The 26,065-nt window shown below is 37.7% G+C and overlaps 1 protein-coding gene across 3 annotated transcripts in view; it reads right to left on the reverse strand.

The window, feature by feature from the left end:
• Positions 1 to 26,065, reverse strand: part of COMMD10 (COMM domain containing 10) — a 118,917-nt gene that overhangs the window by 75,006 nt on the left and 17,846 nt on the right. For 2 of the 3 annotated variants that reach the window (XM_055699515.1, XM_055699514.1), the window contains exon 5: positions 16,844 to 16,954. In XM_055699515.1, the coding sequence (XP_055555490.1) occupies positions 16,844 to 16,954 (111 nt within the window). Of the gene's footprint in view, positions 1 to 7,647; positions 7,709 to 16,843; positions 16,955 to 26,065 lie in introns of all 3 variants that reach the window. The other variant, XR_008730322.1, reaches the window with a different exon arrangement.

Below are 26,065 nucleotides of genomic sequence, written 5' to 3' on the forward strand. Positions count from 1 at the left end.
ACATGCAAGACTCTCACTTTTATCCACACCTAATAAATGGATAACATTTGTCCACAAGTAAAATGTTAGTCTGAAGACTGTCTACTAATATCTGGGAAACTACTGCTATTTTGGTAAGTATAAGTCCAACAACCTTGAAAAAGAAGTGTAATGGTTAAAAACAGGGCACAGTTTCCAATTTAATTTTCTTTGCTAAGTCACACCCCTCCTCATGCTGACAACTCATAACCACCTGCAAACCACTGCCTCTTTCCTTCTGTCAGTGCAATTTTTTTGTAGGGCCCACTGGAAACTTAAGCTCTCATGATTTCTAGAAACCTCTAGGCCATCGGTTTTGTTTCATTTTCTAATTAGTTTCAGGGATCCATTTTGCAGTGTAGCTTTACAAACATATTGGCACAACTAAGACGGCAGTGAACTGCATTTGCCAGCCTTTCTTCCACCTACTAAAGAAGAAAACACACACTTGGGGTTTCGATGGCTTTAGAGGGAGAATCAATATACTTCTCAACAGCCAGCAGGAGGAGAGCATTTTGTTTTGCTTTTATTTCCAAGGTTCATCTCTGCAATCACAGTTTGTTCCACTGCTTTTATGCTTGCCTTGAAGTACACTTGACAACTGTTGACACAGGCATCTAACCACATGCAAAACCACTTTGGTTAAGCAACTTTCAGGTTTAGAGTCTGCATCAGTAATTTCAGAATGAAAACATCTCCTACACTCTAACAAGAGCAACCAAGGAAACTCAGTCCCATACTGTGCTATTCCCTGTGATGCCTGTTTCAAAGGTAACATTTTCCTTCTTAGTCAAGGATTTTCTGCCCCTTTGCAGACTGGTTTCCAGGAGCTATGCAGCCAACAGACAAAAGTCACGGAATTTAAGCAAACAGATTTCATTGTCACTCGCACATCTGCAGACCCTCACTATATACATATATAAATATAAACTTTTATTTATTTATTTACAAGTTTGAATAGGGATTTTAATTACAATCCAAAAATCATTGGAAAAATCCTTTTTGGTCACCTCACCCATCCTTCTGCTAGTACAGGAGCATGCTTTATCTTCTACTCTCTGGAAATTTTTTTCCTGTTTTATATGAAGCATTCATCTGCCTAGGGGCAGATTATTAACCTTCAGAAAGTGGAGAGTACACAGCTGATTCCCTGTACTAGATTCAAGACTAGAAGAAAGCCCAGCCAAGCACTCTCTCCCAAGTGCATTATTTCAGCATCTGGACTGCTTGCTCTCCGCAGTGCCCAAGAGTATTATCTGCTTGGCATTTAATGACCTGACCTTAAATCTGAATGCTTATAATCGATTAGTGTTTGGGAAAAAAATCCAGGACTTCTATGAGAAACAATCAGCAAAAATGAAATGGTAACTTTTACACAGTTTAAGTCAATTAAACTTGTCAATTAAACTTGAAAAGGATTTTGTGGGACAAATTTAAAAAGACACTTTTCTAGCCCAAAGGGTTTCTTCTCAACATATTCCAAACATTTTTACACTCAGTAAAGAGTATTCTTTAACCAAATAAAAACCCCATACACACACCCCAAAAAAACGCCACTGGAAAGAGTATTTTAATGGACATGTACGAATTAGGTGCAAATGATAAGGAAACGGTGACACTATGTAACTTGATCATTACTTTTTTAAAATATTATAAATTTATTTCCACAAAGTGAAAGAATAATTTTCTTTTCGGAAGCTGTGAGGTAATAATGAAGATATTAACATATTTTGTACATGTACAATGGCAGATTAATTTTGCACCTGCTGGTAAAGCATCACATTACTGGATATTGTTTCCAGTGGCAATAATAACCTACAGTTTTCCTAAAATTCACACTCTCCCTACCCTGTAACTTCTGTGAAAGAATTAAACAGATGCCAATTCCACATAACTCTGAAAATGGGAAATGCTTATTTTTATATAAAGACACATACTAAAGTAATAGGACTTTGATTTCGAGCTGCAAAGCTCTTTTTACAGTTTTATAGGCTGACTCATGTTTGGTCCACAATTCTTATTTCTTTCTTTAGTTTAAAAAAAAAAAAAAAGCTAACGCTGAAAGCACATTACTGAAGTGCTTCAGAAAACACTGGGAAAAACAGAATGCTGATTTTTCTCCATTGTCTGAAGCCACATCATTATAAAAAGCCAGAAGTCTGTCAAATTTTCAAGTTTTGAGCATCTTTATAAATACTCACATTAACAAAAATATTCAAGTTACTTCAACAAATTCAAAGCTGGGTTATGTTGGATTTGAATGTTTTGAAAACAAACTATTTTATTGCAAAGAAGGGAAGAAAGGGTTTAGAACAATGCTTCTGTCTATCCATAAAGAACAGATATACTAGACGCCTTTTTTGAGGGTTTTGTTGTTGTTGTTATATCCTTCCTCTGTCTTACTATTTCCACACATCTTTGAAAGATCTGCTCTTGGTCTGTGGTTTACCCCTTGATCGCAGTCAAGGTCTTCCCCTCAAAAAGCAGTAAACACAAGTGTACTCTGTCCTAGGCAGGCATCGCAGGCCTCAGTCTTAGAAGTCAAAGGTGGCTCCAAGCTCTTTGTGACTCCCTCAAGGCCACAGAAGCATACAATTGCTATTTGAAATGGTAATGTGGATTTTAAAGCACCACTAAAAAATTAAATTCAAATTATGCTACACTTGAATTTTCAAGAGCTTTTCAGAATGACTTTTCAGATACCAGGTTGAGAACAAAGCACTGCATCATGTGGCATAATGCTTCTCACAGTGCATTTCTTCCATGCATGTTAAACATCCTCATCCTTACCCCAAAAAATCTCTGTAGGTTCACGTCAGCTTCAGTTAACTCTCAATGACCAACACTTCCTTGCTGCTCTATTGCTGTTAATTGCCTTTACTGCCTCCATTGGACTCTATGATCTTTAGGGGTTTTTTCCAACCTGAATGATTCTATGATTCTATGCACTTCTGCTCTTTGTTATACTGTTCTCAGACCACACTGTGCCAGCTTACCTGAGTCTGCCTGGCTACAGTACCCTTGGCAAAACAATTCACTCCAAAAGAGAAGCTCCTCGCTGCTGCAACAAGCAGTTCTCCTGAAAAGGTTTAGAATTAAACATTTCCTCCTGTATGTGTCTCAATATATCTGCATTTGGAAAGAAATCAAATAATTCCAATTTCAGTACTAAAAAAAGGCTATTCTTTATCTCATCTGTATTATCTACAAACCATTTTGTTCCTCATTAGAAAGACTTTAATTTTCACTCAACACTATACACATTTAGAAAGAGGAAACTAAAATGCTCACTCAAGAACTTGTTAAATGTTAGCCACAACAGACAGAATACACTGCCATCCAGGAACTCTAAAACTGTCTGAACACTACCTAAACATCTTTCTTGCATTTATATCATTCCATGCTGTCCCTTTAGGAGCAGACAATACCCTACAGCACAGCACACAAAGGGCTTTAAGGCCTGAATAAAACAGGAAACCAACCTAATACAGAATTATAATGAGGTATTATTCAATCAACTTGTTGTTCAAAAAGAAAAGCAACAGAAGCAACAATGAAGAAAACAAGATACCAATATGGTGGCAGCACTTGAAAGCGTGTATTAGAACTCCTTAGACACAGCATCAACACCAGGAATTCCATCTCACTTCGATGGCAACAATGCTGTTTGAGGAATTTCAAAGGTATTTTGGAATCTGTTGCATTTCTTTGATAGGAGTATAATGTACTTGTTCCTATGAAGATGGGATGATGGCAAGGAAGAAGGAACGGGAATATGAAAAGGCAAAGCGATCTAGAAATGACAACAAGAAAAAACAGCTCAGGAATTCTGCTTCTCTGCTGTCTCAAGGACTGTCCTGGATCTACAGACACCTTTCTTCCTACCTCTAAATTGCATCTTCAAATGAACATTCTCTTCCCGAGTACTCTCAAGACCTTCTAATAAAACACACTTCCTTTCCACTAATGACTTCAGGTACTCGCAGTCAGTATTTGTAATGTTTATGCACTTGTTCTTGAGCAAAGATATGTATTTGTTTTCAAGTGTGTATAGTTAGACTTTGAAATTCATTTACTTAGGATTCAAATGAGGAGAAGAGGAAAGACAACATGAATCTGAACTCTTCTGTGCAGTTAATCAGCCCTATACTCAGTTCTAGACTGCAAAACCCTCCAGGACCACTAAGTATGATGGCACTTCTAAGCAACCAGTGTGCAGCCCCCTAAGGTCCACTGCCAGTGCTTCTCCAGAGAGCCTAGGCCAGTAACTCTCCTATGCTGACACAGCGGGTAACAAATTTCTCCATCTCATAAAGAAGCCAAGTGCACCCTTCAGTGCTGAAGTACTTAAAGAAACGTACACTGAGCAGAGCTGCCTACAGATCTGGCCCTTGCCAATTCGTTTTGCTGTCAAACTCCCAATCTTGTACCATGACATTCCCAAGTATAAGCTCCTTGTTTCTGTTGATGCTGGAAAACGGGACAGAGAAGTGACCTAGCATTTTTAGCCCTCCGTAAAACTCTGCTGCATGCTTCTATGCACCAGAAGTAATCCAAAAAGCCTCAAATCAGGCATGACTGAAAAACTCAGTGCCTAATCCTGATGCTGTTGACCACGGAAGCATTTACAAACACCACTTACAAAGCAATTCTTGTAATATTTTGATTACATGCACAGCAGAAATTGTCATCCCCTTACACTGCAACAGCTATAAACTCACCAAGAAAGCACCACAGTGCAATTTTCACTTCCATTTGACCCACTGGTTTGGTTCCATCTCATGGGCTGCCTGGACCACTTAGTTACTCTGACTATCTAAATGAGAGTACATAAATGTTGCTCAAGGGGTCAGAAAAAGCAGCAGCTTCTCCTTATATAAATTTCAAGCCAGACAAGCATTTTCATTAGCTTTGGCTCTATTTTTGGTTTTGTATTGCCCTTTCATTACTACAAGGCTTCAAAATGTATCCTCAGTAACAGGATCTGTCTTGACATGGAAAAAAAATAATATTTTCCTTTCCCCCTTGAAATCTTTTCCTATTACTGCCTTGCCAGTGAGTATGCATTCCTAGAAACACGTATTTGTAATTTCATTAGTAGTGATTTTATACAATCATACCAAACAAGATTTGTTCAAGGGCTGTAGGCCACACTGTGGGTTGTGGATTTCCTGTGAAAGAGGTTGCATTTCATGTATTTTAACCAGTGGAAATGGTCACTTGTCATAGAGCTTTTAAAGTTGCTAAATATTCATACAAAGCCAAGTGCCATGAGTTTAGATGCCACACAGTTCCAGATACCAGACTCCTGTAATTTGTAAACAACAGGAAACAAGATGAGTGAAAATTGCCGCCCTTGCATATAATTGAGGTGATGACCTACCCTCTTCTACCTGAAGCAGTACTGGAAAGGGAAAGCATTGTTACAGACAGCTGTTCAATGTCAAATGCACAGCGTTGATACTGTTTGATAGCATGTACTGTGTATTTATTGCCTCAAGCAGGACAGATGTTAACAACACAGGAGACACTCACTTTGTACTCTTTCAAGAATATACATACCTTCTCCAGGAAGCCAGATCTGGCAATTTCATTAGTTTGTACATTGACAAAAAAATTAGCAAAAGTAACAGGAAAGTAAGCTTAGTGATTCTGTGAAGCGGACAGAAAATACAGAACAATCCAATTGCTTTTAAATTCAAAAACATTCTATTAACCTACAAAGCAGCTTGGTTGGAAACTCATATAATCACCAAGAGGATTACTTTTCCTTGACAGTACCATTTTGTACCAAAACTCATGAAACAATGCATTAAAGAACTGACAAAGGAAAAGCAGAGCACGGGGGAGAATCACAATAATGATGATCACAAATGTAAACTGAATGCAAATGAAGCAGCGTGGGCTCCTTCTGTACTACTCTGAGCAGACCTGGTGAGATGCTTGTCACATAAAATACCTAATTAGTTTGTAATAGTCTACTACAGAGCCGCTGGCAAGGCAGGAACCAACAGGGTAACTGGATATGGTTCTCCTCACCACAGTGTTTTCTGAAGGTACATAAGACAAAAGCACAAGCAATGTGAATGGGTCTGGCAGCTGCTTCTTGCCACCCTTTCACCCCCAAACAGCCTCTTCTGATGTGTTGACGTGGTTAGGCAGAAAAGGTATGCATGTGTGTCAGTTCAATGAGATACATGACAGGTTGTGTATAAAGACAATGAAGAGGGAGGACTGGGTGCAGGATGCACAGCCCCAAAGTGGTCATGTGGGACTTGACCCTGGCAAGATGCAAATGCTCTGACACAGATCGGCTTCTCTCCTTTGGGCTGCACGGTAAAAACAGTGTAATAGAATTTGTAATTTCCTAAGCCAAATTAAACAGTTTCACACATGATGTCCTCACTTTTTAGTATTATAAAAGAGACACTGTTCAAATGCTTCAAACAGTTCATTTTTGGTTTCTGTGGCTAGCCCTGCTCTTCAAAGGATTACAGAGAAAGTCTGAAAGGACAATACTGCCAAGTGCTCGTATTTTGAAGCAGAATCTCACAACTGTTCAACTTAATGCTGACAAGTATTCGTGGCACCGTATAGTTAAAGCCCCTGTAAATTTATCAAAACCATCCCTCTGCCCTCAGACTCTCAGCGCTGCTTCTTCTGGAAGAAAGGAAACTGCCTTATTGCATAAACGTAAGGGATATGACCAAGTCTCCCAAGTCCTGTGCAGATACTTCGACTAGAATCCTCTACCCTCACTCAACCAGTAACTACCCCTTCCATTGCAGAAGATGGGAGTTATGACTGCTGCAGTCAAGATGCTAAAGGCAAAGCAGGCAGCTGTTCCCAGACAGCTTCCTGTCTCGTTCCCTCCCAGGACCGGGACCTCGCTGTTAACCTCTCTAACAGGTCAGTGTATGTTTCAGCAGCAGGAGATGGCTCACATGGAGATCCTCACTCCAGCAGCAGGCTGCTGACCCTCAAGCTGATGTGGATGTTCCTCCATGCAAACATACTCGCTACTCAAATGCAGCTTTTGTGTGACTGTTCCAGAGTACATCCTCTGGTAAAGGAGTTGGAAAGGACAAAACAAGTTGGAAATTATTTTTTTTTAAGAACTGGATGGAGATTTGGCATGTGAGATAGTTAAGGAACAATGAAAGTTAATTTGCTAAATATTCTCTAAAATTTTAGAAGTTACTTAAATATTGTAAATTATCTGTCAGATTTTTAAGCCATTTTGTCCAACTTCCTTTTTGCATTTCAGAAACTTAAAAGGGCAAAAAGCATACTTGTTAAATTTAAGTTATCCTTAGCTCTTCTATTAAGACAGACACCTTCCAGCATCTATGGGCAGTCAAACAGATTTTAAAAGCCTGTAATTATACTCAGACTTGCAATGATATGCTTACAAATATGCAATGGAGTTCTATAATTTTAAATATCAATTCCAGCCTGTACAGACCAGACAGTATACATAATTTTATTGTCAGGCGCTGCCTTAGATATGTCCATGCCTTTACTGGATTTGATGTTGAAGCTGGCCTTATGTATGTCACAAAACATAACTACATTTTCAAGAAAAAACAATTAATATTCAGCATAAATAAGCAAAAGAAAAAACCTTACCAACATAAGAAGTGGAATAACTAGGTCAACTGCAACTGAAGATCAGGCAAGTGATTTGATACTGTAGGGATTTTAAAAAAAACCTAGAGACTGATTTAAATGACCTATTTCATACACATTAAGATATTAACACAGCAAAAGTTATTCAGACAACGTGACACTCAGCAAGAAAAAAAACACCCCAAATATTACGGTACTTCTAAAAATGTTCATTTAGATAACGCTCTTATCAAATTTGCCTACAAAAAAACTGCCCTACAGCAATAATTAAGCAAAATGGATTGAAAATACTATATTTTACGAATCGGAAATTAGCTACAGTGGACTTCTAGTCGACAAGACTTCTTATGAAGATAACAAAGACATATCACAGGAGAAGAGCAAGATCTGAGTGACTCGAGTTAAAATATGTCAGCCTGCAGCTCATCTTTTCAGAAGCTGCAGAGAGAACCAAAATAAATAAGACACTGGCTGACTGACTACTCCATGTCCATTATACATTCCTACTCATCTCCCTTCTTCTTAGAATATTTTTCATATAATTTAAACAGCAACATAATCTAATCAAACCTAACTTTCAAAGGTGAAAAATACACAACTGGGGAAAAATACACAAAATAATCAAGTACATCTTAAAAAAGAAGTTAAAGAAGTTTGTGCAGGTATGCTTTTTTATGCACTAATAAAAGAAAAGGCAGATGAAATATTGAGGAAAACGAGATAAAAACTCCTTCCAGTGTTTCTCAGCAGCTCAACAGTTAGTATCATTATTTACTCTATGAAGAAAATGGAATTAAAAGTTATAGAAATCACTAAATAACTGCTTAGGGTAGACACTAAGAACCCATTTTATTGGCATTTGTATTGCATTGTTTTTCCTGTTCCTTCACAGAATTTTGTTTCTTCTGCTTACAACACAAGAGTTTCTATCCATGCCCATCACAGAGCTTGCTAAGCAGTATTGCAGTAAACAGCACTGTTTAACACAGGAGTAGAAAGCAGAAAGTTTCCTCGATTTTCTGCCCACCTTGCCACAGCTGCAGAAGTAAAATGCAGTGCTGAGAAAAGAAAGTTTAACCAACTACCAGTAAGCCTGAAAAAAAAAAACAGGAAATCATGTAGAGAAAAGGTGGAGTGCTGCAGTCAGTCTAGGCAGCTGTGGACATCATTCTCTCTTCTACAAGTCTGCTATTTAATCATCTTTTTTGGTCTACTTATTTTTTTTACAAATAAGCTGTGTAACACTTAAAGCTTTCTTTGAACACTCCACACTGTTCTTTCTGGATACCCCAAGCAAAGTCACTGACCTACCCCTTTCTGGAGTCTCTCCAAAAAATGCATTTCTATAGTGCAGCTCTAAAGGTTAGCAGCATTTATAGGCAAGTTCACAACTTCCATTAAAACATTCTGTATGTATTTAGATCTTGCTTTTAACTTGCTCTTTTTTATATTATGCTTCTGACTAAACAAATCCTCATTTTCAGAGTGCTTCCAACACAGCATGCACTACCAGAAGACAATGCATTAAGACAGGTGTACGTCTTCTATTCCAACCCAAAAAGTGAACAGCAAAGCGCAGACTGCTCCCAAGCTACCACCACAGTAACAAGGAGCAAGGCAACGGCTTCTGTAAGTGTCAGTATAAATTAAAAACAGGCAGTAATCATGACTGTCGAAGACAATCCTATCTCTTCCAACAAGTTCTGAAGGTAGCCCTTACACAGGAACCTGCTACAGTAAAATAAAACACTGTTGGCTCAAAGATGTTAAGTATTTTGAAGCATAAGGCTACTGAAAAAAACCACATGGAAATTCCTTTTTTTAAACTCCACATCTCTCATAACTTTTCTTGTTTAGAACCCCTGAAAGGAAAAATAAGGGATTATTAGGTAACAAAACTTCCCACACACAAGTCTCTCCAAGCTGCAACTGCTGAGCAGTAACAAGTTCACCATTCTACAGATGGAAGAACTGAGAATCTGAAGATGGAAACCTGAGAAGCACTTCCAGTGGTTCTCAGAAAATGTACAGACACATATTTCTAGGTAGCTCTGCACAACTTCCCCAAAAACAAGGCCTTCATATATAAAAAGGTACCTTCTATTTCTATAAAGAACATATTCCACCTCTTCTCTGCTTGTACTAATTGTACAATGGTGCAAAAGACAACCACTTCTTCCTGATTTAAATGCCCTAAAATGCTACTCACTTGCTATACTTACCTCTAAAGAACTTATGATGCTCTGAATGATACCTTCTAACATTCAAGAGAAATATTAATTTTAATGCATCTATACATAGATTAATTACCTGGTTTTAAACATCCATGTTCAAAAGCTGCTGACTTGGAGATCACTGAATCACATACATTGGAGAAGACCTTCAAGATCATCAGGTCCAACTGTTGACCCAGCACTGCCAAGTCCATCACTAAACCATTTCCCTAAGCACTGCATCTACACCATTTTTAAACACCCCCAGGGATGGTGATTCCACCACCTCCCTGGGCAGCCTGTTCCAATGCTTCACCACACTTTCAGTGAAGAAAGTCTTCCTAATATCCAGTCTAAATCTGCCCTGGTGCAACTTGAGGCCATTTAATCTTGTCCTGTCGCTTGTTACTTGGGAGAAGAGACCAACCCCCACCTGCCTACACCTCCTGTCAGGCAGCTGTAGAAAGCGGTAAGGTCGCCCCCTCAGTCTCCTCCTCTCTAAACTAAACAGCCCCAGTTCGCTCAGCCGCTTCTCATCAGACTTGTGTTTCAGACCCTCCACCAGCTTTGTTGTCCTTCTTTCTGTTACACATTGTCTTCCTCCGTCCTTGCCTCCAATTCTCAAAGGCAGCAGTCAACTTTGTTGTAACAGATGTCACATGCAAAAGAGCTATGTTAGCAAGACAGCCTTGCTGTTAGAGAAAATTCAACTATGTTCACCTCTCCCTAATGTCACCCTTTTCTTACACTACCTTATCTCTCTATCTCAGAACCAGGAAAAAAAAGACATGGGAGAGACGCCAATTTTTAATACATTTGTGAAGGGTCCACAGAACTCACTGCCTAAGTAAAAGCAAAGGGATCAGTATAGCCAGGAAGTACTGCAAAAGGTACTGAAAAAACACCATTATTTTCCATTGCTACACACAAATGAAGACAACAGTTCATTTGCTAAAACACTGTACAGTTTCCGAGAATAGCAGGCAAGGAAGTATAAAGATGCCTGAGAATTTGCAATGAACCCCATGTATACTTTTTCCTTGTCTGAAAAGGCTAAAGGACCAAGCCTACAAAACCAGTTTGAGGCAAACAGGAAACAAATTTTGTAAGAAAAAGATGGCATGCACAACTGCACTGAACGAGAAAAACCTCACGAGATCTTTGTGTTTTTCAAATACCCTCAAGTTAAACTCAAGTTTAAATCTGTCTGGTAATGAAATGGCTCACCAAGTTTAAACTTCAAAGTTAAGTATTTCAGCTACTTTTCTGCTGCTTATTTGGTTTGACAATGGTGAAGTTACACATGGTGGACAATTCAGTTTACTCTTATATAAAACAAGAGTTTCAGTACTAACTGTAGCCAGAGGTTGTCCAAGGCTGTACACACTCAACTGGGACTGTTTTCTTCTTTAACTCCATGACACAAAGACACATGAACAAAGTCCTAAGACTCTTTTAGTGGGAACAAAGCATGTGCAGAGGCTGTAGCCAGTTACAGGTTTTGTAAGTTCATGCACTATAGACTGTACTCATAAATTGTGTGTACAGCCAGGTGAAACATAAGACTACTGCTGTAAAGAGATTCTTACTGTAAGCTGGGTAATCAAATCATGTAAGATCACAAATGAAGCCAAATAATTAACCACACTCTGCAGTACAATTGCCAGAGGTAAGTGCATACTCCTGGAGTCACACCGTCCAGTAAATGGTTTCTAAGTAAAATATCAAACTACTCACAACTCACAGATCATGGGTTACTGTGCCATCCATTTCTACTACATTTCTACTGGTAAGAAAACAAAAGCCCACTCAGCACCTTGAAAATTCTGGACTACAGCTTTACTTTTTCCTCTAATTAAATGGATTTAATCAGAGATAATGGGTATGAAAGATCAAAAAATAGTCTAATGCAAGAATTGCTCTGTATTGCAAGTCTGGAATTTCTGGCTCTCACGTTGAGCAGTGGAATTTCTGACAGCTTTCTGTAGCAATGTGACAGCCTGGAAGCAAATTGTAAATTTCAGGCTCATTTTTCTGAGCTGTTCCACACACTCAAGATTATACTGTCGTTCTTACTACATCTCCTACAAATGTGAGGACTTTTCTCAATATTCTGAAACCTCCTCTTAGGGAAGTTTCTGCTTTCTTATCATCAGCTATTTACTAGATTTTAGTTTTTCAAACAAAATCAGTTTCATGATGTACTTTGCCAAAACCAGCTACCTTGCTTGTATACAGAAGTTCAGAAAGACCCTGAACCAGGACTGTGCTATCTGAGGCTATCCAGGCATCCCATTACCTCCTCTAAATAGGAATGAAAAAAACTTCTGTCTCGATCTCATCCTTAAAACATTTTTGCATTCATCTAAGGCCTGTCCTACTTACTTCTAGCAATTGCTAGAGACTTACAAATCTGCTTGATGAGAAGACCAAAATCAGTTTAAGGGTGTGCACGCAAGTTTGTGTTCTGAGAAGCAAAAGTGATACCCCCATCAGAACAGAAAGTGGTTGAGTAGCCTATGAATGCGAGAAGTAATTTACAATTGCTTAGTCTTTGCACCTCATCACAGTCCTTCCAGTGTCATGTCTTTTAATTGTCGTCTTTTTTTGAGGCCCCACAGATACAAATTACTCCTCTATTTTGAACCAAAAAAGGCACCTATAAATGCATCACCCCCAAAGCTAAGGACTGAGAAGGCAAATAAAGAGGGCACATCATGGCATGGATGCTCAGCTCTGCCCCCTCCTACCTCTCTGGAGTGGGAACATATCACTAGCATCCACCAGCTCTCACTGTTACACCACTCCACAAACACAACTTGTTTTCAGAGGGAAACAAAGGGCTAAAATGAGGGTGAAGGGGAAGCACCACTCTGTTTCCTTAAATATCCATGCAAGTGTGGGTCCTGCCTACATGCCATACAGGCTGTACAGAATCTACAGTGTGAATTGAGTGATTGATCTAGCTTCACTAGAAGAAAAGCTCTGTTTCTCATCTACTGTGCTTTGCTGTTAAAAAAGGGGAAAGTATTCACAGTGGCAAACTTAGAAAGCAGAATGGCATACACCAAAGTAAACAGAGCAAAATGTCTAAGGTATAGATTTGTTCACAGTTCAGAAATTAATAAAAAGCCTGTAAAAACTGGAAGGGGAAAAAAAAGAAGACCATGCTGTGTTATTTCATTTAAGATTTCCAGACTTTTATTGGCTCTGTAGAATGATGAATATGTATTATGATCTCAGTTTAAAATGCAGTCAGACCCTATTTTGACTTTGAACAAGTGGTTACAGGGGAAAAAAAAAAAAGAAAAAAAAAAGAGTATAAAATATTTCCAGTGTTATACGCCCCTTTTAAAACATCTAGAAGCTAGGGGAAATGAATTAAAAGGAAATTAAACTACATTAGTATAGTAACATTTTAATATTAACTGTCTTTTGTCAAAAGTATTACATTAGCAGGTTTAACAAACCAGCACATTTATTAGTTACTTGTCTTGCATTGGCAGACAAAATCCTGTAATAAATTTTTTCAAGTATATGTATAAAGAAGGAACAAAATAAATGAAGTACTGAATTCTCACAAGGAATCTACACACAGCATTCACACTGAAAAACACCACTCCCCCAGGAAGTCCTTAATGGTTGAGAATAAAATCATAGATGAAATAAAGAGAAGGAAAACCATGAAAAGAGCAAAACCTTCCAAGAAAAGAGCAAAGCCTTCCACAGGACAACCTGTAATTAGATAACTGAATCTAATGAAATCTGTGGAATGGATTTACAGAAATAAAATGGATAACTGTCAAGAGACAACAGTGGGTATGAATGGTTTATTTACCCCAATGATTTTCAAGCATAAATGTTAACTACAGATCATGTGCAAAAATACATAATAATAAATATAAATATATATAGTAAAGTGCCTTACTGGATCTTCCTACTGAAAAGGCATAGCAGAAACTAGTTAAGAACACACTCCTACTTCTCACATTCCTCTGCAGAGATACTTGGCACCAATGAAGTGACATTTCTGAAGCCCTCAGACCTTTTCTACAATCTTTACTACTTTTTTTTTTTTTGTATGGCTGGTATGGTTAGACTAGATGGCCTAAGGATTTACTGCTATTAACAGTGGGAAAGAATGTGCAACTGTGCCTGTGTGGATAATTGTTAAATAAATTACTGACAGAAACACATATTAAATAAACACAGCACTTCTTCGGATCAGTCTTTGTTTGCAAATCAAAATCATAATTAGCAGCACTGATTATCAGGATTGTTAATTTGTGCTCCCTCTACTGGTTCTTTCACCTTAAAGCCATAAAAATAAGTCTAAAAAATTCTCAGATTGTTGCATTGCAACTCAACAGCCCACAAAATCTGAAACCAAATTATATTACTAAAGAAAACCCTTATACCCAGCTGATATCTTAAAATCAGTACTAAATGTCACCTTAGCTCATTAAAATGTCAGAATGGAAGCAAAAGAATCTTGCAGCTCAAAAAGATGTTTCCTATTATACCAGCTTTTGTGTGCCTATTTCATAGAAATTCCACTTCCCTCAGATTTAGAAATGCAATTAAACATTTCAAATTATGAATCATTGTAAGAAACCACTGTTAATTGGATTTTTAATTGAAAGTTCCTTTTTTCTTCTCCTTATACAAAACAGCATCAGTAACCGAGCCGCAATGCAGCCTAGATGACAGGACAACTTGGGCTGGAAGACAGGGTTTGGCAGCCCACCTGATCCACCCACCCTGCTCACAGCAGGGCTAACTCCATGCTTCAGTCAGGATGCTCAGAGACTTAGCCTGTTGACTCCTGATTATCTCCAAGGCTGGCAACTCTGCAACCTCTCCAGGTAACTCATTTCTGTACTTAATCACACCCACGGTGAAAAACTTTTCATGTCATGTGCAAAATATTTGTTAGATCCAAACCAAGTGTACCTCTGGGACTCTGCATTTCATCTGAAGCTGACAAAATATACTCTATAGACATTTATACAGCATATAGCAGATGCTCTGACTCTTTATTTCACAAAGCACAAATAATACCCTCTCCTGGAGAGATAATTTAAATACTAATTTTAAATGGCAGCTTCTGACAAAGAACTGTTTAAATGATCTCTAAGCAGAGTGAGTTGTAGTAAATATTAATGCATTGGTACAATTACTTTTAGTTAGCAGAAGTGGAAATAATGGCCAATTTCATTTACCTTGCTCAGTATGTTGGGGGTTTTTTATTAATAGGCTTTAGTTTTGTAGATGAGCAAGACAAACTTCTATTGTTATATGCAGCTTGGAAATGTAAACACTTAACACTTCCCACAACGACCAACTTCAGAATTGATTCAGATCATCATCGCAAAAAAGCATTCAAAAAGCCAGTCAAAGAGCACTACTGCCCCCTAACGAGCCCACAAAAAGGCCTATGTAACTGTTTTCTGAAAAAAATCAAGTTATTATATCCATGAATTACTACCAAAAAAAAAGGAAAAAAAAAGAAGAAGAAATAAAGCTTCATGAGAAATGAACACAATTCATTACGAATATATGCATTAAATTCACGCCAAATGTCTGCACCAAAAGGGACATACATAAGTTTGGAAGAAAAAACCCCAAGTATATAGCATCTAGGATTTTCAGATAACTTAATACTTTGTGCACAAAGAGATTATGAAGATGCAAACTACAGCACAAAAATTATGTTCCAACACTTCTGTCGCTACATAAACAAATATTACCCAATCTCAAACCTATTCTGTACTAGTATGTAATCATTCAGAAAAAAAATATGGAATTAACTTCACACCAACCCAGATTTTAAAATTTTAGTGTCTGTAATTTAAGAGCATCAGTAGGTTTTTCTTGTTGCATTGTTTTATCTAAATGCCAGTTACAAGTCTATTCCAGGCTTCTAATTGTAAAATAATTCCGATCTTGGTAAATAATCATACCCACAAAAAGAAATAGAGGGGAAACAAAAAACAATCCACTTGTTGAGTTCTGTTTGTAAAGAAAGTAGACAAACTTGCCAGAGAATTGAATCTGTATGCAGTGCTACCCAATGCAGCTTGGACATAAAATATTGTCCGGTTCCTGTATTTACATTTCAAAAATACAGATTACAATGAACTGCTGAAAAAAATAGAACTGTTGCAAGTCTTGGTGAGAAGCACAAACATAACCTGTGTATTCTCTTTTATTCTACCATAAATTAGAAATTCCACTCACACCGGTAAAATTACTGTGATTTAAATGCAATGCTAAAGCAGAACCACATTTCTGATTTTTCCCCTCAAAACTTCTACACAGACATTTTCACAGCTAAACATTCTGACAGTACAGAAGACTCCAGTTCCCATTAGCAAGATACAGTTAAAAGCAATTCATGTCTTTAAAGTGTGCTAGTTAACAAAAGATACAGATTTTGTGCATAAAATATTATGTTCATTGTTAGGTTTTTGCACTGAAACACCACAAACCACTTGGCCTTAACACTTTAGCTTAAACCTCCAAATATTGGCTTTCTGTGGCCTTGCATATAGTGTCTCACCATTCATGTAAATACATCATTAGCACAGAGAGGTTGCAAGTAACAAGTAGTATCTCATACAACTACACACATGGTAGAACGCTGGAAGCTATTAGGCATTAAAAGTATAAGAAGTACCAATCACATACTATGTGATGAAAATAAATGATCTACAAAGAGACCTAACATAACCATATTCCGTTATACTTCTCTATTAGCTGCAGCCCAAATTGCTGGTAACACAGCTTTCAGTCTACCCAGTATGTTTGCTGTTACACCAGTACTTCACGATTCCAAGTGCCTACAATAATTTTATGAAATATAAAAATGAAAACACTGGTAAGACTAACAACAATCAAGAGTTCCAATGGATGCCTCAGAACTTTGAACGTAAGGCCATCACCACATCTCATTCCAACTCTGCCAGGCATGTATTTCTTACCTTTCCATCTTCACTGCTCACTCCCAGCTCTAGCACAGCTCGAGGAGACTTCAGCTTCGCTTGCGTGGACTCTGCCATTTGAAGGTTAAGCTGCCATCCAATTGTTTCAAGCTATAAAACACAAATTTAGATTACAATCAGATGGTACAGAAGCATTCAAGTCAACTTTCTATATTGTGAATGGTCTGTGTCAGTTTGGCTCTACAAATGTTAAACATTTTTATACAACACGCATTCTGCAAATTTGTTTCCGCAGGTTTGTTTCTCTCTGTCAAATTTATCATTCAAACTGCCTGTGACCACCCAAAATAAAGTGACTTCATTTGCCTCAGATCTGCTGGAACTAATCCACAAAACACAACTAAGGATCCAAAATAAGGTAGTTTCCCCTTCCTTGTGGAAGTTTATCAGCAAAGTTGCAGATTCAATCTTATTTCATATTTATTTTTCTTTTAGGAAAAAGAAAAAATTACCAATAAATAGTAAATCACCTAAAAATGGTAATTTCTTAATCAACAGATCTATTCATGTGTTCTATCATATACAGACATTAATGACAAAAATAATTCTGTGTTGCTTTTTAAATTGTTACTATTGAAAAGCCAAAACACAGTTAAGCATGTGAGCAACAGAATTTTTCATATAAAGCTACACAAAAATGCATTTCAAATTGCTTTTTAATCATTAATTTTAAATTATAGTCAAACATCACCAAGCTACACTTCAGACATAAATGAAGTACACAAGAACAGAACTACAAGTCTTTCACAAAACTATCGACCTGGCCCTCTTGAATAAAGGCAGTATATATATAAATTTTTACCATCTAGCAAGTTAATTTTCACACAAGTTCTTTTTAACCTACTGTTTCCCTCCTGCTAGTAAATATTGTGGGTGACTTGGTAAAAGCGAGCCACAGGTCAGTTAATCTCTTACCAGTCCAGCAATTCAGCAAAAATCAACAGCATAAAGCCATCCCAGAGGCACTGTACTGTGAACAGCAGAGAAGTCAACACATGCCCTGCCTCCTACAGTGACAGTAACCTCTAGATGAAAGATGAGCGAGCAAGCCAGTGGCAGAAACATCATCCATGGACACAGTTCAAAGACAGAACTTCCAAAATTTATTGCAGTATAATTAAATCATACCATTTACATTTACACTTCACATTTACACATTAATGTATGTTATATTGCATTTCTTTGTATAGTGCATCGATATTATATCACTTCTGTAACAAACACTGAAACCCATATGATTAAGCATACCAAAAGGAAAATTGCGTTTCATGACCTATTAAGCACCACTACCAGTCCAAGATGGTTATGGAGTTTAGCCAAGGCCAAACAAAGTTAACAGAAAGACATAGTCTCAAACTGACTTTGCATACAGCTACAGGAATAAGCCAGCAGAAGGAACTTGAGCAGGCCAGCCTAGAGTCTGCCAGCTGCTCTGCATTCAGCGCCTCTGTTCAGGCTTCATTCTGTGGTAAAAATAAGGAAGTTTACATATTAATCAAATCATTGAAAGTATGCGTACATCACAAAAGGACACAACCAAAATGCTGTAAATCTGGTCCAGCTCATTTTGTGGTAGGTAGGCATAGCTTTAGTAACAGGATGCCTACAGCCTATGAACTAAAGATACCTTAAAACTCAAGTTTTATAAATTCTAAACGCAGAGTAATTTTTAATCATAATTCTCTGTTCTGATATCCTCTAACCTAGTTACATTTTGGCTGATGGAAATAATAGGGCATTGTGCATTCCACCCAAAAGTACAGCACAATCCAAAGTGGATTCTGTGGATGTGCACAAATCAATCAAACTAATGGACAACTCTGCTAAGCCCTGTGCTGGCCAGTACCTGGAACCTTCCAGCAAATTATATCAGAATGACACGGCTGGAAAACATTTTTCTCTCCACAAACTTCAATAAAATTAAGTAAAGAAATTACCTCTGGTTCTCTAAAGAGCATATAGATCTTAACATCTCACCTTACTCTGGATTTTTGATCAAGCAAGCAGTTGTAGAACCTTATCAAAACTGATAATAGTTAACAGAGAAGGACCCAAATACTGACTTACGGGCTAGCGGTGCAAGCAGTGCCAAGCAGGCAACAGGAAACAGTATCACTTACTTTGATAAAACACCTAACCACTAAGAACAAATATAGAGACAGTGAGCAAGGTCTGGAATGCTATGGCTTTTCATACTGCAGTCACTGAGGTTAAAGTCCCATGCTCCTCAATTTCGAAAGCACTTCTATCAGTTACTTAAACAGTTACTTACAGTAGTGTGGAAACCAAGACTTAGGCTAGCAGCTTATCCAAGATTATAAACCAGTGCCACTAGAGACAAGAAAAGCCTGACTTTTAAGACTTTTCTAAAGCTGTTAAACAGTGTACTCTGTGTGTAGCATGAAAAACAAACCATCAAAAGTAAAGAAATCCAGATTATGTCTTCTATTTCAATTTTAATACACATCTATACAGGAATATTGTAGAGGGCTCAGAACAAATACAATACAATGTGGCAGCACAGTGGCCTGAGTTCACAGCTGAACAGCAGCCATGACTATTTTTATATTGTTTTACCTTAAAATTACTTTGTTTTCCTGTACAATTCCTGTGTCTTTTCTGGTTTAGAGTTGTAAGAGAACAAGTTTTTATTAACAAACAGCATGCTACTCACAGCTTTGAAATGGTCTGACTATTTTCGTGCCAGAAAAATGTCACATGTATTTGACTATGGTCAGGTTTACTTTGAAGACATTCAACATCCTGAAATATCAATTAACCTTTTGAGAGTGGTGACATGTTTCTACATGGTATTTGTGTCAAGGCACAGTATTTGGTAGCCATGAAGTGATACATATTTTAAGGCCAAAATTTTTAAAAAATGAAAGGACTGCAAAATTATTTCCCCTTCTGATACAAAACTTGTTATAGAAGACAAAACATTGGGAGGGACTATATGGTGCTAGAATCTGCAATATATTACCTAAAAAGCATTTATTTGGGAGGGAAGGAAGCCGTAACTAGCATGAAAATAAACCCATGTTTTTAGTTACTGTAGACCTTCAGCTTCTTTTTACATTTCTTAGCAGTTCAGAAATGTGCAAGCTACCTTGTCACTGCAACAATAAACATTGCTGAAAATGTACTATTTAGTGCTGTAAGTTCTCACTGGTATCTCTGGGCACTTACTGAACCTCAGGTTTATGTTTAGAAAACAAAAAAAAAAGCTGCAAGCTGGAAAACAAGGGTAAGGAAAAAGCATAGATACTAAATAAAAACAATAGTAAGCATGTATGAAAGTGCTTCAGATCTCCTCCATGAACCCTACAGCAAATGATTCAGGGCAACATAGGTACGAAGAAGCTTTCGAGACTCCTGTAATCCTCAGTTCCCGTGTCCATTTTCTTCCATTCAGGCTTCTTAAGAGGATACCATGACAGTCAGGACTAAAAGGCATGGAAGAACCTATGCATTTCTCCCTTCCAGCACTCACTCAGGACTAGTTGTAGAGAAGGTAAGGTGTTACACCTGCTAAACCAGCTCTGTACCCCCTACAAATGCGGTGCTTCTCGGTGGCCAACCACCCTCCCAGGGGTACATCCACACTGTGATGATGAGAGCTACCATTTCCCCCAGTATGAGAGGATCTGACCCCTCATCTGTAGACCTGTCTATGATGAAGCCTATGATATCCACAGTCATTTTCTTCCAGTGTAAAACATGGGAGTTTCCAACTCGTGTCCACTGTCCTGTCCACCAGACTACTTTCCATAGTAAATAGTAAAGCACAGTATTTTAAATGTTAGGACAAGATCATCAGCAATCCAACATAACTACAGCAAAACATTTGGGTGAAAGTCATCCTCTGCAAAAAGCCCATGAACCCTAAGTATCAAGTCAGCTTTCACATCTTCTCTGATAAGTTCATACTTGACAGTTTATACTTTAAGCACAATCTCCAACCAAATAAAGGATTTCACATCGTCAAAATTAACACCCACAGAATCTACCATTTCCCTTGTCACTTACAGTCCATTAAGTTTTTACATACCATTGTCTCTTTGTCTCGTATTTTCACCACAGTTCCTTACTTTCACCTTTGGCTGCCCACAAACATTAATACAAATCAAATCAAAACTGAGAAGAAATTCAAGAAATCAGAAAAACATAGCAAGTTTCTATATTATTTGTCAAAATATCAAAATACTTCTCCTTTCTCAACTACGTAAATATATTTATCTTACACTCTAACATGAAATCAAATAAAACTTTTGGCAAATTTTGGCAAATTCAGGCTAAAAACATCAAGGAAAAAATAATAAACTTGGCTATACAAGAATCAGTCTATAAGGCTCAAAAACAAAAGTCTACAACTTGAGAGTGAAGGCAGACTGGATGTCCAGAACACACACGTTGCAGGGATCCAACCTGAAAGACCAAAACCAGTCAAAGTGACTGAGCAAGACACACTGAAAAATGCAAGGACCTTAATTTGAGAAAAGAAGTGGGAATATTGTGAAAAAAGGGAAAAATAAGAGTGGAAACAGAATTTCACATAAGCACCTAACATGTCTTCCCTAATACTTCCACCTTCTGGAACAGGGTCCAGTATTTTTAAGGGAAGAGAGTGAAAAAGGGGTTTAAATACTTAGTCAGCACCAGAGCAGGGAAAGGGTTTGGGTTTTTTTTTTTGGACTTCAGTGATTATACAGAGATCACATCCTGTCTGTCTCTTCACCCATGAAGTCACCCATGAAGGCTGGAAACTTTTTTAATGGAATTTTTTTGTATTTTCGTATAAATTACCCGCTTCTAGAAGGTGAAGCTTTCAGAAGGTCATCTACTATAATAACGAATCATTACAGAAACTACAGAAAATCAGTATTACTGTCCTTGGAACTCACTGATGTGCCAGAAACAGCTTACTTCTCTACCACAACGCAAGGTGGATGCCATAACACCATGCAAACCACTATTTCTCCTCCATGGGTAATCCATGATTTGACATCTGTTTTGTCCCTTAGAAACTGCTAGGCATTGACCTCAGAGAAAGTAGAGTTACAGTGAGTAAACAAAGCACTGAACCTGCAAGAATTACAGTATGGAAATACTGCTTGGACACAAAATCAACATGACTGAATTTTTTGTAACTGCCAGGCATTTAGACAGTTATGAAATAGCCTATCACTTTACAGGTCATATAATACATCTTATAATTTCATATTATGAAGATCTAATTATTTCATTCAGATTCTTGCATTCCATTCTCTTGGCAAGATTTGCTGCTTTCAGAACACCTAGCTTTCTCTAAATAGAGTATTATGTACTTCACTTCTGTGTAATACTAAAACTTAAAGTAAGTCTTCAGTTAATGACAGAATAATTACATTATATTCAGAACACATATATGACTGAGAATATGTAGGAAAATGCAATTAATCAGCATTATAGGTTAAATATGATTTAACAAGCTCCTGTAGATAAACTGGCTGCAGAAAAGATCATGAAGATCCTGGCATATCCATTATTAGCCTTTCAGACAATCAAAGGACTGTATGCATTTCTACAGGAAGACAGCGCAATGCTGATTAGCATTTCGCAAAAAGCAAGAAAAAGAATTCTTAAAATTAGAGTTTCATCTTCAAGTCAAAAAAGTGAGAAACACAGATTTGTGGGCTGAATTTATTAACAAGTCTGATGGGCAGAGAATGCAGAAACAATTGTAAATTAGTAGCAGTGTCTGTCCTTTTATGTTTATGGGGGTAAAGCTTATGAAAGCCCTAGATGGGAAAGGAACACATAGCATAAGCAAACTACCACATGCAATTTGTGAAGTCCACTACTACTATTGCAACAACTGTTCTCAGTACTGCCAACAGGTAATTGGTAAAAAGAAGTGGTAATGTTACCACTACATTTGGTAATCTCTGAAAATCAACTATATAATAATACAAGTTTTCAGTAGTATTATTTCAATTGGGTATTTCTCTCATTGTCAGTGGGTTATGGGTTAGTTTGTCTGTTTGGACTTTTTTTAAAATGCAACAAAGGACCCCAACAACATGTGCCTTTTTAGAGAGAAAACAGTTTTCATTACCCTGAAGTTGCTAAGGGGCTGTTGAACCTTTCCAGCACGAGTGATGAGAATTTTAAAGCAAACTGAGCTTGTGGCCCACCGTCAGAATTAAAAGCCAGTAAGAGTAACCTTTAGAATAACTAGGTCACATGCTGCGAACATTAGAAGAACATGTACTAAGGAAATTATGGTATGATAATAAATCTTATTCATGTAGTTCATAATGCATGCATGCATCAGCTCAGTCAAATCAGCTTCTAGTGACATTACTAACCTGAGGGGGGCTGAAAATAAATATTAATATCCCTTCTGAAAATTCAAATCCTGGCACAAATCTGAGTGCTTGTAATAGTACTACTTTATGTGGTATTGGTAGTGCTGAAGGACTTAATATGGACATTCCTGTTGTTGGTTGCCAAAGGCTTCCTATGGTACAGAACGCTGGTTTAGACTTGCATAGCTTACAACCAACATTCAAGTTTCCTGACTTTGAGTCAGTACTCAAAGATCTACTTCAGTGTAGTTTAAGTACATCTATAGTTACTTTCCTTCACAGGCAGTCCGATTCATTTGAGGACAGGCTGAAGCAGTGTAATTTGACTTTACATCTATGAGGTTTTTAAAAACTGCGTAATACAAACAGAATGCCAAAAGGAACTTCTGACTCATTCTTTACAGGTACCACAGAAAATAATCTTCTGTTAGGCAGAAGGCGAACCAACTTTCAGATAAAGTGGAATATCTACAGTAATACAAAAATAAGTTTCATGCTCTACTGGTACACAGGCCCATCTATTTGTTTTCCAAATACTTTAACCCTTATTTTGAGAGGCCATTCAGTTCAAAATGATCTGGTAATTGTCATAACTTAAATGTTACCACTCGTGAGATTACACCTTTCATATCCTGAGAAAAAAATCTACATGCTTGTTTTCATAAAGCTTTTTCTACAAAAAAACCAAAATAATATGCAAGTGTAATGGCACTATTTTCAGACACACTATCCTCATCTATTTCTACCAAATGCGGTATATCTGTAAGAGCATTGTATCAGTCTACACACAGCAACTACTCTTGGAAGTAAGTTCAGCTTCACAACAATGCTGGAGTGCTCACTTTTTAAAAGGGTAATTTAATTCACAGTCTAAAGTAAATATTGGTAACTTAAGAATCCAAAATCTAAACTTCTACTGTTGTAGTGTTAAGCATAACTAACACCATAGCAGAGTGCATAATAGCGGGATGAAAACCCATCCTTCAGTCCATTCTTAATGAAGCAGATTTCTGAAGCTGGAAAAATAAGGTTCAAGAACTACTCTCAAATAGCACCAGTGTCAGAAAAACCTATTAGATACTTTAGATATTATATATTAGACAGAGACTGACAAATTCAGAAGGTGCACTATATGATGTGGCTGCTTGCAGTAATGAGGAAAATGAACAACTCTATGTCTCTGCCCACATGTACCTTAGAAAGGAACCTATCCTGCCCCCAGAGGCAACAATTACAGAAGGAGAAAAATTAAATACTGTTTTAACAAATGAAATCAGAATTCTGCCTTTTTAACTCAGATACTAACTCATTTCATCTATTTTTCCCTCTAATTTGAGAGGAACAGTCCGGTTTTAAAGATGAAAGCATTTCCGGGAACAATCTGGAAGAGCTATTCATGTATTTTAAGACATCCATAGAATTACTCTCATTGAAGCTGTTACAAACAGTGAAGCAAGAGAGAATTTGATGTGAAAGGTATCTTCAGCAAATCTTTTTCTCATACTATTACAAGAGTATCTACTACACTGACACAAAACATTTAAGAATGTTTTTGAACTAACAAAATATTTTGAGGAAATAAATAAGCTGTAAGTAAGAATTTTTCTGGTGCAGATCTTTCACTTACAATACACTTATTTCAGATATTCTAAACAAATAACCTAGAGGAAAATAAGCATCGCTATCCTGTCATTCAGTTTAATTCTTGAAAGAATAACTCCCGTAGCTCCTCCACTGAAGACCAAGTACCCTTCATTTCATTGTAGAAAGAGAAATGCAGAATACCCACATTTTAAAGTTTGGGGTTCCCCTCCTCTCATCATTCAACAATCAAATCGGACAAAAAGTACTAAGTCACATAGTTAAGAATACCTTTAATTTAAAGAAATCACTGCAACATGTACACACGGTTTTAATAAAGGTGTTAAGAAAAACACCGGCCTACACACTAACTTCAGATCTGCGTAATAGAACTATAGCAAAATACTGTCTGCTCTCTAAAATTTACATCGTAAGATGCCAATTCCACACCTCATCAGCACACTCAACACTGCAGAATCAAAATTCCAAATTAGATATGAAAATGTCAATTTTGCCTGCTGTGATGATGAAAATACTTTAGGTAAGAGGCCAAGATAAAGATGACAAAACATGTTGGATTTCAAACGCCTTCAAAAACTCCCCCTGTCTGCTTAAGGAAGTTAGTGCAGAGGAGACACCAGCAGGATGAAGTCAAAAGAGCACTCAATATAGTAAATAAATATCAAAACAGAAAAAAAGGTGCACATTTTTTATAGGAAGGCAATAAGCAGCAGCTACAATTTGCAAATCATCACAGATAGGTTGGAAGACACCTTAAAGATCACCTAGTTCCAGCACCCTTGCCATAGGCTGGGACACCTTCCACTAGACCAGGTTGCTCAAAGCCCCATCCAGCCTGACGTAGAACACTTCCAGGGATGGGACATCTACAGCTTCTCTGAGCAACCTCATGGTGAAAAATTTCTTCCTGATGTCCAACCTAAACCCACCCTCCTTCAGGTTAAAATTTGCCCCTTCTCCTGCCCCTACAGGCCCTGCTAAAAAGCCTTATAAGTCCCCATTAAGTATCGAATGGCTACCGTAAGGTGCCACTGGAGCCTTCTTTCCTGGAGGCTGAACAACCCCAACTATCACAGCCTGTCCTCAAAGCAGAGGTGTCCCAGCCCTTGCATCATTTTCATGGCCTTCCTCTGGACCCATTCCAACATATGTGTCTTGTCCTGGGAGCCCCAGAGCTGGATGCCATACCACAAGTGGGGACTCACCAAAGTGGAGCAGAGGGGCAGAATCACCTCCCTCAACCTGCTGG

The sequence above is a fragment of the Falco cherrug genome, chromosome Z (assembly GCF_023634085.1).
Source record: "Falco cherrug isolate bFalChe1 chromosome Z, bFalChe1.pri, whole genome shotgun sequence".
Lineage (NCBI taxonomy): Eukaryota > Metazoa > Chordata > Aves > Falconiformes > Falconidae > Falco > Falco cherrug.